The sequence below is a fragment of the Telmatherina bonti genome (genome assembly GCF_933228915.1).
Source record: "Telmatherina bonti genome assembly, chromosome: 4".
NCBI classification, from domain to species: domain Eukaryota; kingdom Metazoa; phylum Chordata; class Actinopteri; order Atheriniformes; family Telmatherinidae; genus Telmatherina; species Telmatherina bonti.
In genome coordinates, this window is record NC_136622.1 from 25104721 (window position 1) to 25117762 (window position 13042).

A 13042-nucleotide genomic window follows, 5' to 3' on the forward strand; every position below is an offset into this window, starting at 1 on the left:
GACACTGCAGCAACAGAATCTGAGATGTATTCTGATGAATGTTGACATAGATCACCAGCAAATATGTGTCTCCAAATCAGCTCACTGTGTAACAGAACAAAACATAACATAATGTGAAAATCATCTAAATCCTATGCATAACTGGTGACAGTACAATAAAAATGTGTAAGATTTTGAAATTAACCCCTTGTAATAGACCAACAGCTTTTCATTTCACACTGACCTATTTCAGACAATGTCAGACCTACAGAAGGAAACACTTATTTTCTGGGTATTAACTGGTCAATTTAAACTGTGAAGAGAGACAGGAAAACAGGCTGAGAGTTTATTGTTGTTGTTACCCTTTCAGCTTGTCCCTTTGAAGGGGTCGCCACAACGAATCATTGCTCGGATGAATTGGCACATTTTTTACGCTGTTTTACCCTTTCAGATGCAACCCTCTGTATTTAGGCTTAGGACCAGCCATCAGAGAACAATCCTCCTCAGGGCTGCAGCAGAATAGAGGAGCCCGACTCGAACCACTGACCACCAGTTATATATATACATACTGGGCTGAGAAATTATATATATATATATATATATATATATATATATATATATATATATATATATATATATATATTATTTCTCAGCCCAGTGCATGCTTACAGTATGTAGGAAAGTTGGGATCACCATTTCACTGAATCCCAAAGTTGGGATCTGGGATCAACAAATTTAAAAACATCTGCTGCAGACAAAGTCTCTCATTTATTTACCCTCGTGTCCCTTTATGGTTCATCTTCTACCCTCTGACCCTGTGGGACAGAAGCTCTGTGTTTAAGAGAAAAGCACCAGCCACATAACAATGTCACACACATGCACACTATTGATGGGGACAGCAGGAGTGCGGAGGTGGGCAGGAAATGGCGTGTACTCCCTCTCAAAGCCCATATCCTGTCCTTGGGTATAACTGGTTTTTGTGGAGAGATCTGAGCACTTTGTGTGCACGTGCCACACAGTAATGTACATTCCTGGGGGTTTTGATGATGATGAACATTTTTAAAGGGAGCAATCAGCAGTGTTGCAAGCTCCTGTTTTAACAAACAGTATCTCCTTTTTCCTGACACAGTGCCTTGATAAGCAGATGTTTTGCACATTGATTGTTAGTGAAACATCTAGAGTGAGCATATCTCACTGCCCTCACAGCACATGTCATTGATCAAGTCTGCATTGCAACATGTGGCATTCCTCAGTAAATTCAACTCCCTACTGATTTGATTAATGGCCTGCAAACAGAAACACTCATTCTTCTGTAGACACCCACCAAGTCACCCACCCACTTCTTCCTCCAATGTCCAGTCTCTTCTCTCTTGTTTCATTCCTCCTCCCATTATCCTTAATTCACCCTCCCCACCAAACCTCAGTCCACTAGTTTGTCCATATTAGCTTTCTAATGTTTTTTTACTGGAAGGCAGTGGAGGCTGAAGCGAATCTGAAACTTTTTTTTTTTAAAGAACAAAGCTGGAGGAGATTCCACTGAGACAGCTCCACTGGAGGATGTTGGCACTGAGGCTTTGGGCAATTGTGTAAGAGCTCTGCAGCTTGTAAGAGGGTTTGAAACTTTAACCCAGTGACTTAACCCTCCTGGCTTGAATCTGATCCCCCAGTGAATCAACTCTGCAATCCCTGACAGTTTTGATTTCAACAACACACTCTCCTCTCCATAGTTTGGATCACAGTGAACCCCACCAGAGAGATTGCAACCCTTAACACACTCATGCAGCAATGTATGAACAAAAAATTGTAGCTGCACCCAGAGCTTTGTGTCAGTGCCTGTTTGGACGGGTTTGTGTTTGTACAATCCTGATCAGCCGCTTCCTGTGTCTTAAACATTACATTATACATTACATTATATGCACTTTAACTGGAGCAGCAGAGGAAAGAAACTTCGGGTTCAGCTTGCATAATTATTACTTTAATTCATAAGTAAACTGCAGTGACCGCAGACAAAAACAGCCCCCTCTCTGTTAGATGGCGGTATTGTATGTCTGTCACTAATGGCTCAGGAATGTCAAATTAGTCAGGGGGTGCATGCATGACACTGTGAACATTAAAATACTTTGAGGGGACCAATATGATACCAACACAAACTGAAAAAGAAAGGTGACAGGCCGAGTGATCTCATTGCCTCACAGCTATAGAGTGATGGACTGCCTCCTACACACTGTAAACCAGAAAAATGTCCCCTCAGCGAGATGTCAGCGTTGAATTTCAAAATGGCCAAGGCATCTAAGAAATCACACTATTTAGAGGCAAATTGTGAATGCAGAGTTTAAATATCCCAAGGGTGAAAAAATGGATATTATTTACCTTCATAACATTATTTGACATGTTTCATGTCTTTGTGACTACCAAATGTGTCACTGACAGCATTCAAGGGGAGTTCAGGCCTAATGACTCATTACCTGTGTAGGCGTGCAGAAGCTGAAACAACTCATCTCTCATTTAACAAGAGCCTCAAGAAGTAGGCACAAATGAAAAATCCCCCCTGATCAAAGTCAGCTTCTTCATTCAGTAGATCTGTGTTTGCATGTGTGCACCCTGTGGGGTGCTGTTTACATTGGGCAAGCTAAGTCATGCAATCTGATCTCCAGCTTTTTGAGTACCTCCTCAAACCCCCCTCACACACACACATGTGCATTGCCACAGTTCTCAAGACAGAAAGCTATTGGAGGAAACACTATGTTACCTCACTAAGACATGCTGGCGTCAGTGTGTAAGTGTGGGTCAGGGGGACAGTGGGGATTGGAGACATTGCTTCCATATGTGCACCCGAGATGTTGAGCTCATTTGAATGAGAGCTCAAAAATTTAATTGAGTTTCACCATTATGCATGCAGACTGGACAGGCTGGATGCATTATTTGTTGGTCTTGAGAGGAGTTTCCTACCAGTCTGGGGTCACTCCTACTGCAGGAAATGGGTCGGTGGCACTTTCACACTAATTTCACACTCACTTTCCTCTGCAAAACTTGCATTATTGGCCTTTTTCTTGGTCAACATCTTCCTCCCATTTGGTTTCCTGCCTCCATTACCCTCACCTTCACTCCACCCGCGTTTCCTCCCTCCCTTTCCTCTTCGGCATTTATTATCCATGTGTCCTGACACCCTGGCAGGTGTGTGCAGGTGTTCCCCTTATCACTCAACATCATACAAACCTATCCCCACTAACCCTAACACACATCAACCCATACAACAGTGCACAGCTCTATCTTCCCATTCAATAACTGTCATGCCAGTCCTAATGAACTTTGTACATCAATACAATGCCTGTTGAAAGACAACTCAACATTGAAAGCACATGAAAAACAAGCTTCTATTTTTTTTAGCAATGCTTTTATTTACAAATGGCAGGAAAAATACAGTACATCGTTTTGAAAGCATGTTCAACAAAGTGTTTCATAAAAACAGCAGATGCAAACTTTTACAAAAAAAAAAAAAGCATGTTCAAATGTAATTTAGACTCTAAAAAGACAAATATCAGCGAAGGCAATATGTGTTCTTTGGTCAAGCTCAAGTGGACGTTTTATGTCTGAGAACACACGAGTGTCTGTGCCATGAGGAGGGGCAACCAGAGGAGTGTGTGTGTCACCTGTCATCGAGGTCGCAGCTAACACGTCTCTCAGCGCCCTGCCTCCACGGTGCACCATGCACAGACAGCTGTCTCAACACCCACACATCATGTATGTATAGTATAGTGAGGAATGACATCCCCACATACACACAAACACACCCAAGCAGCTGCAAAGTGGCCAGAGTCCCGGACCGGCCGGCACCAATGGGAGTTTCCTGGGAATTAGCTGCATGTCCAGCTGCCATCAAATCACACACACATGCAGTTTACAGGAAGAAGCTGAAAATATCAACGTGACCATCATTTTATCAAACTGAATTAAGAAGTTAAGGCACTTAAAAGATTACTTCGGAAGAGCAGAGCTGCAAATTTAGTGTCATTATCTCCCAAAACTCTGCTCTTATCAGAGGGGATAGAATAAACAAGCAGTTCCAACTGGATCACAAGCAGCAGTCCAGGGAATGTGAGTCTATGAGGCAGGACAGCATGCTGAGGCGGCATGTTTGTGAAGCAGGGACATGCGACTGAAGGTCCGTGAACATGAGCCGCACTGGTACTTCTTCACCTCAGAGTGAGTCTGCAGGTGGGCTCGCAGGTTGGAGCGATCAGCAAAGGCCCGGTTACAGTGTTGACAAGCAAAGGGACGCTCACCTTGTTGGGAAAAAAAAGAAAATTGTCAACACCAGCAAATCACTTAACATATAAAGAGGCCAAAATGTTTGTCTTCTGGTCATTGTTTTTCAAATGATCTACAGATAAGCAACAAAAGAGCAGGAACACCCTAACTTGCAGGCTGTCTTTTTTCATGCAGAGCAACTGTGAGGCTTAGATTAGATTGTGTCCTGCTGAGCAATAACATTTGTTCTAACCCCACATCAATGAATATCAATGAGCACAAGGTGCAAGCAGCTGTTATATTAACGAGCCAAGAGTGTGGAAATCAATACTCTGACATAAGACTGTTAAAATTTACCTGTGTGCGTGCGAATGTGTCCTCTGAGGAGCCACGGCCTGGAGAAAGCCTTGCCGCAAGTGGGGCACACACATGGCAAAGTGTGTGAGCGAATGTGCATCTTGAGGGCTCCTAAGCTGGTGTACTCCTTGGGACAGTGTTTACAGTGAAAGGCTGGACGGGAAGAAACCTCTGAGGGCAGGGAGGTTGTCTGCTGTGCTGGGACATGAGGGGGAATCTGATGGTGGGACAGCTGATGATGGGAGAGAGCTGAGAGGTTTGAGAAACGCTTACTGCAGTGCAGACAATGGTAGATGTGCTGGATTACATCTGGGCTGGGGGGATCTGAGGTACGCCCTCCATCCTCTTCTTCATCACCACTGCTGCTGCTTGAGGGAGAGCTGCTGAGGTCCAGAGGGCCCAGTGGTGAAGGAGGCAGAGACACTGGGGTGACAGGGGAAAGCGGTGCAGGCAGGGTGTCAGTGTTGGTGAAAAATGGGGCAGTGGGTTGGCATGTTAGTGCAGAGCGGATGTTCTGTGTTGGAAGTTCAGCCCGAGGAAAGCTTTCAGGGACAAAAGCTGGCAATAGAGAGGAAATGAAGTCAGGTGGCTTTTCAGTCAAATTAAGAGATAATCTAATGAAGAAGTAAACTTGTTTTCATTCTTGGTATCACGTTACAGCCTGTATTCAATCACACGCCTGGCCATCAAGCTTTCTCATCAACACATTCTCTAAGTGAATAGACACACTTTCTTTATGGAAGCAGCTTTAAAGAAGAGTGTGGTCACATCTGCCACATGGATCTGCAACATGTCTGTGGGTCATTTGATGAAGCAATCCTGACTGGTTCACTATGCATGTAAAATAAAATCACAAATATATCTAAATGTGTTTTTTTTTTTTTTAAATTAAATTAAAAGAAAAAAATAAAAAAACAACAACAACACACACAATCTTACCAGTTTGGCTCTCAAGTTGACTCTCCCTGTAATGAGGTTTCCTACTGGAAAAATACTTTTTGACAAGAAATGATCTCGGCATGATGAGTTCAGATTTCTTTTTTAAAAACACACACACATGCACACAAAAAGAACAAACAAACAAAAAAGAAACAACTTATTTCCAAGACCGACTACGTTCTTATCCAAAACCGTCTGCTAAAACTGCGGGCTTCAATCAGATGGACAAAATACTTTAAAGCGCAAAAAACAACCTACGTTATTGAACCATCCTGTAAAAGTTGTCTCCTCATATAGCGGGGAGAAGAAGCGGGGTGGGTGGGCAGATCTCCGCCCAAAGACACACCCCGCGCCTCAAGCCGCAACCATCCCCTCTCACCACAGGTGCCAAATGTGCCAAAAGCTGTTGCAAAGCGCACACCTAATTGTACATTTCATGGCTCTTATGCCTCTCTTTTCTACAACCACTTTTGAATTTAAGCGGTAAAATATATATTTAATCATGTATTTTATTTATTTTTAAAGTTTTGCTCAAGGCGAGAAGCTGATTGTGTAGCGGCCACACCAAACAGATCTTCACATACTTCAATTACAAACTAAACACCATTAGAACTTGCTTCAATAAGAAGGGGCGTCCTCTGCCGTCTCATGCTGCAAATAAGCTCTGATAGGTGGTGTGTTATCTAACAAAAAAAAGAAAAAGAAAGAAATACAACAAAGAAAATGGCATTAAGAGAGGAAGTCTGAACGATCACTTTTTCTTTTCTCAGCAATAATAGAGTCGGATAAGACTTCACACTGTGCATACTAGTTTAAGTGAATTTTCTACTCAATACAAATATGCGTAAATAGTAGGTCGGGTTTTAAAAGACCCTGATGTGAAGAAGAAGTGGGTTTTCGTGACGAGACAAATGACTTATTCAGCCCCTAAAGAACTAAATTCTCTGTTCATCCTGACTGCATCTCTCCTCTCTGCGGGGAAGAAGTCTAAATAAAAGTGACACTGTTCTCCAACTCGCTCCCAGCATGGAAGGAGGTCAAATCAAATGAGCCGTCTGGAACAAAATAATGATTTAAAAGCCTTAAGGTGACGTGAAATGCAGCCACTCCGACAGGAAATTAGCATGACGTAATGTCTTGTCTGATGTTTAAAAATGGGGCAACTTAGTAGCGACACAAATTCAAATCTGACCACTACAAAATATATAATATAAATAATGCTTTTTAAAATATCCTGTTATTGTTTGTAGCCTACAATGAATCTTGCAATAAATAAAAACCGTACCTTTTCATGTAACCTGCTTCTAAATTAATTATGATGATGCTCAGACCCAGCTGGTGTGAACATCAGGTGCCAGCCATCAGACAGGAATGTCCCAGTCTGCAGTGGTGCTGTTTAGCATGGCAACGTGACTCAGATACTCATCACTGTGAATGCTGCTGGGTGATAGGACTATATGCACCTGTCTAAAGGCGCCATTGTCGCGGAATGCCCAAAAGTTCACACATCGTTAGAGGGCTTGTTGGCGCTGACGCCACGTAGACTAAGGGTCACGAGGGCAAGACAGCAGTAAAAACAAAAGGCAAATAGCAAAGACACACGTGAAAGTAATCTGCTTCTGCTGTTGTGGATGATTCTGAACCTTTTCTGACATGAGAAGAAATGTGTGTTCTATCTGTGTGTGTGTTTCTGTTTCCACCCTTAATATCCCCACACAAAATGCAGAAATGATAACACCCACCTGACATCACTAGGTCTCAACACAGTCAGTAAGAGTGAAAACAGCTGATTACACACTGCTGAATTTGCTCTTCAGGGAAGAGCAGTCTGTCTGTAGCGCAGACTGCAGACAACTTGTGTTACAACAGGTTGGAGTGACCCCATAACACACTGAGGACATGAAGACATTAAGATTTTTCTGCAAAGAACAGATGTTCTCTGTTCTGTGATCCCAGGTACCCAGGTGTTGTTCCCACAGAGGATTGCTTTGTCCACCAACAGTGCCGCACAATACTGCCACTGGGGGATGCTGTCTAACAACTGGTGAATATTTACTGAGACTGGCAACAAATCAGAACAATGTGAATATCTGGAGCAGATCATATAGTCTTTTTTTTTTAACCCATGAATGGATTTTAGTTGGAAAAAAAAAACTGACCACCAATTAAAATGAGCTATTCTGTGAAACTGCATTCATGGTCAGCTAGAAACAAGAAAAACCACAAATGTACACAGAGAAAAAGCACAAACATACATACCAGTATAGCAGGGTTATGTTTTCATTGTATTTCTGAGAATGCTTCTATATTTGGTACCAACAAAAGATGACGGAAATCGTGTCCAGCCCAGGGGCAGCCAAGTTTGGTTCTCCAGAGCCGCAGTTCTGCAGGTTTTAGATATTTCCCTGCTAACACATCTGAAATAAACTGAATGAATCTAACACCTAATCATGTTCTGTTCATTGACTCATTTATTCGAATCAGGTGTGTTGAGACATGAAAAGATCTAAAACTTGCAGTTCTGTGGCTCTTGAGAGCCAAATCTGACATATGTAAAACATTTTACAGAGTCATTCTTGAAAAGACATAATACAGGCAACATTTAAGGAAAATAAACAGATTTGTTTAAAAAAATCTGAACGTTTCTGATCTCTGAATTCCAGGCCTCATTGAAAGAATAGTTGATGCGGCACCTCCTCTCTGTGCTGGACGTAGCATCCATGGTCTTGTCTCTGCTGAAGGAAACATCCACTGAAACCTCCCTATATTCAGTGTTGATGAGGTCACTACACCTTATTCTTTTGCTGGGAGTCTCCTTACTGATTTCCTCCAGTTTGTTGCAGGAGGCATCAGTGGGGGAGCTGAAGTTACAGCTCTCACAAATTCTGTTACTGCCGTGATTCTGCTGAACAAATCTTGTGTTGCTCTCCAAAAACTTTCAAAATTAACTTTCAAAATTAACTATATGAGAAGCAAAAGTATGGGATTGTCTGTCTGTGGCATTTAATTTGAGAATGAAATCAAAATCAGGTGTTTTTCAGTCTGTGAAATGTATTTGGAGTCTTTTTTCCAACACGGACACATGCACTACATATGGAACAAATAAATTTAATTGGATACTTTACTTGTTAATAAATTGTATTTTTTCAATTCCAATAAACACCTATATGTTTAAATGTTAAAAGGGAAGGATAAAGGTAGTTTTATTGCAAATTTGATATCTGTAGTGGGATGATTGGTGGCAAAGTCCTGTCCACTTGCTAATCTGGAAGAGTAGCAGAAGTGTAATGCATCAGTACAAACTGAATTTTAACAGAAAGGCTATATTTTATTTACATTAATTTTCAGTATCAATTAGAACTGCGATTAGAATTTATATTAATTATATAGAAATATCTTTCAGTTTTTGATTGATCATGGCATTTTTCACAGTTTGAACACATAACTCAAGTAGCTCAAGATGTTTTACTCATACTGTCACACAGGTGTCAAAGGTGTCTTTGAAAACTGATGCAGAGTTTTCAAAGAAATAGTATTAAATGCACCTGCAGTGGTTTTCAGCTCCAGTGTCTGGAGTAAGTGCTCTATAAGAGATGCTTTTGCATCAGATTTTGTTTCCAAGATTCAGTGACTGTAGCTACTGAAGAAGTTTGCTGAGCGTGCTGATGACGCCACCTTCACTGGCCTTTATCGCCATAGGGATGAGTCAGCCTGCAGGAGTTTGACAAACCATATGGTGTCCTGATGCAGCATGAACAACCTAGAGCTCAACGCCCTCAGGACAGTGGAGATTATAGTGGGCCCAGTCCATCATCTGCAACATTATGAGTTTCACCTCCCAGTAAAGCTGATGGTGAACGTCTATACAGCCATCATTGAATCCATCTTCACCTTCTCCATACCAGTCTGGTTTACTGCAACCATGGCCAGGGATTACAGCTAATTCCATTCATCTTGGACACAGGACGAGTATCTTTGACAGAAGGTACCGCTCCATCAGGACCAGGACCTCACGCCACCATAACACTTTTTACTTGCAGCTTTCAGCCTGATGAATAATGTCTCAATTCCAGCCAAGTGACTCAGTTATGATAAACTCAGTCAACATTTTCCTCTTTTTTAGAAAACCTGGAGAGACTTGATACTGTATCTAGATTATATAAATACCTTGTAAAGCTTAAAGAACTCCTAACCCTGCTCTGGTTTCCACTTTGGTTTGTTGTATTTTAAATCAGATTTTCTGAACTTCACCTAGAAGACAACTATTACTAACATTATGGTGTTTATAGAGATAATTCATTTTGATAATATTTTGTGAGTTTTTACTCATTCCCCAAGACTAGACAAACCAATTAGGTAATCCACAGAAATAAAATTGATATAACAAATTGTTTGGAAATGTTTACAGTTATGTTCAAGAACTGCAAATGGAGGAGATCACATCAAGCTTTTTGTACCTCCAGAGAAAATTTCCATGAATGGATTTATTCCTACAGTATGTCATGTATGGCAAATGACAGAACAACTAATCTGATGAGAAGTAGCATCCTCACAAACAAACTAGTATTACTGCTCAATTCTGGCAAAGTTTTACATTTTAAAAAGCCACTGATAGCTTTTGAACAGTCAGGTGCATTGTTTTTATTCACTCTATTCATATGGCAGGTAATGGCCACTTGGGTGCATTTACATATAGTGTTTATGCAGGTTGTTACTTCACCCAATTCTGAAGCACAGCAGCACCACCAAGTAGGCTATTCAAGTCCTCTTTGTATTTGTGATGATTCAAAGGTTATAGCAGATCTCCGGAAGTGCTGATCTGAAAGAAAAAGATGCTGGGATTAGTAGCCTTTGACAAATGTGCTCCCTCCAAATTGTAAGTGCAAAGTTAGTGCATGTATTTATTTTCTTACCTCCCTGATGGGCCAGCGTCTTATTTGGGTATAGTGTGGCATTCAACTCATTTAAAAACCAGTTTTAAAAGACTTAGAGGTTATTTGTAACGGAAACCAGGTTTTCAAACATTTTCACTACTGCATGGATGTTTTCTTGTTTTTACATGCAGACTGTGATGTGTTTGTGTGTGAGTGTTGAATTACAGTTCAGAGGTCCACTGGTCCACCAGGAGGAAGATAAGATTATCCCAGAGGAATGCAAAGACAGTCTTATGGACAAAAACACTCCTACACATGCTCTGTAGTTTGTGCACATTCTCTCAAGTCCCTCCACTTTCACAAACACACGTTTTAGTGTGTTCCATTATGAGGACATAGCTCACATGTGAGATTAAGTGAAAGATCATGTTAATAGCAATAAATGACCCCACAGTGTTTTTTATTTTTTATGTTTTTGCAATGCTGAAACATTTGTTTAGATATATATATATATATATATATATATATATATATATATATATATATATATATATATATATATATATTCTAAATGTAAAAAGTTGCTGGCATAAAAGTAAATAGACCAGAGATAACATCCCGTTAAAATGTACATTACTATCTTTCACAGCTGAAACAGCATCAAAGGTTAGGTCACATTTCCTTTTCTTTTACTGTTAAAGGGTAAGAAAGTGTATGAGTAAAGCAACTCACCAAATCTACGTATGGTTTCTACAGATCTATTAGCAAGTGACAATTATCAGCACTCCTTGTTGCACATGTTACAGAATGGCCTCAGCAAACAGTACTGAACAAACACTCTAATAGCTGACAGATAGAAACATCTTCTATTTTAATGTCAGTTGGTGAAATTTAATGTTGGCTCTTAACACTATATGGAAATCTAAGAAAGACTGTGTGTTTGTGCACCTTTTATTTTTGTAAACTCTTATGTCACAGATATACTGCACACGTGCATCCCTACACAGGCAAGCAGGAATGGAGTTTACCCAGATGTGTATAAATGTGTTTGTGTGTCCACTCCACCCTTATCTGGATTGCAGGAAGACACCACAATCCACTCATATAGACAAGCCTTGCTGTAATCAATATGTAATTCATATGTAATGTAATTCAATGACTTAAAATGTCATTGAATTTTTTTTTTTTTTTAAAAACATACTTCAGTTTAAATAAATATTCTCAGTGCAGTTGTTAGCAATAATTATACATAAAATATGCATGTTATACATACATTGAAAATTAAACGGGCTGAATTAATATGACAAAAAACAATATTTTATTCAAATACCATTTATATCTAAAACTCCATTATGTCATAATCGCAGTATCTTTAAGTACTATTATTTTTCTACTGAATCTCCACTCAATAATTTAAATTAGGCTTAATATTTTTTTTAAAAACATTTCCAATATCTCATCAACAATGTGGTCCAAGCACGCCACATTTTTGTTTGACTCAAATAAGTAGAACAAACTGGGAAATAGTGCCACCTACTGTTCACTTTATGAACTGATTTGCAGAAAAAAACTCTGATTGACCAGAAGGGGGCGACAGAAGACCAGTAATGGTTAATGGTTGCTAAGTCAGCGCCAAAGTCTTGTTCCGTGGCTTTCTGACATTAGACTTAGACTTAGACTTAGACAGACTTTATTCATCCACAAGGGAAATTCTGTTGATGAATAAAGTCTGTCTAAAAGTAACATCTGCAGAGTAGATGGTGTCTTTCTCAGAACAGTTGGTGCAAGTCTAGTGGATAACCGGCAAATTACGTCACATACTAAATAATTTGAGGTTATTTCTCAAAGGCAAGTGAAATTGTCAGGGCCATCAAAAGGACAAGTCTTGTCAACATTCAGTGCAAACTAGATTTTCAAATGGCTTAGTCATGTTTTCATTGTGACAGACTAATATGTAAGTGTGTTTGAACACAAAAAAAAGTCAGATCTCGGAGACAGTACCTTAAAATACCCTAGATTGCACTGGTAGTAAATTTTGGATATACAGTCATTTGAAAATCATGGTAAAGTTACACTTTATTGTTGTCCGTGTGGGAAAGTAAGGAAACCGAATACATATTTCTTTCATGTTTTCCGCTCTTTGCCATCTTACATTTACTTGTTGACAGCACGATGAAAAAAAAAAAAAAAAAAAAAAGCTACTAAAACATACTCTGCAGTCACTTATATACAACAAAAATAAGCTAAGTACCAACCCTCAGGTACAAGCTGTAAAAAAAATATGGTACTGTAACAATACATACACATCACTGTACTATAAATACTGATCCCATTAAACACTCCAGTGCATCAAGTCTGAAGTCTGTCTGGCTAGTCACATAGTTATTTCCATCAACATCACTTTCAATATCATTCCTTGTGATGTAGTGAGGATGGTGTCTCCTCGTGTGGCAAGTCTCACTGTATCCTTTGATAAACTCTAACTCTTTTGTCTGTTATGATTCAAACAATTAAACGAGGACTATTGATTTGATAGGAATTGACTATTCTGCTATTGTAATCAATTTTGACTGACAAAAGCAAATGATAATGTCCTGAAATAGCAGAAAATTGTATTAAAGCAAATGCTGCATGTCCAAAAGCAT

The 13042-nt window shown here is 39.9% G+C and overlaps 1 protein-coding gene across 1 annotated transcript; it reads right to left on the reverse strand.

Annotated features, from left to right (window-relative positions):
- Positions 1 to 4080: 4080 nt before the first annotated feature.
- On the reverse strand, positions 4081 to 5639 carry snai1b (snail family zinc finger 1b; the record flags this gene model as incomplete). Its single annotated transcript, XM_079238764.1, has 3 exons — positions 5524 to 5639; positions 4585 to 5142; positions 4081 to 4262 (listed from the first exon to the last, which is right to left on the reverse strand). Exons 1-3 carry the CDS (start codon positions 5603 to 5605, stop codon positions 4081 to 4083), a joined length of 822 nt encoding a protein of 273 aa, XP_079094890.1. The 5' UTR covers positions 5606 to 5639.
- Between the last annotated feature and the right edge of the window lie 7403 nt (positions 5640 to 13042).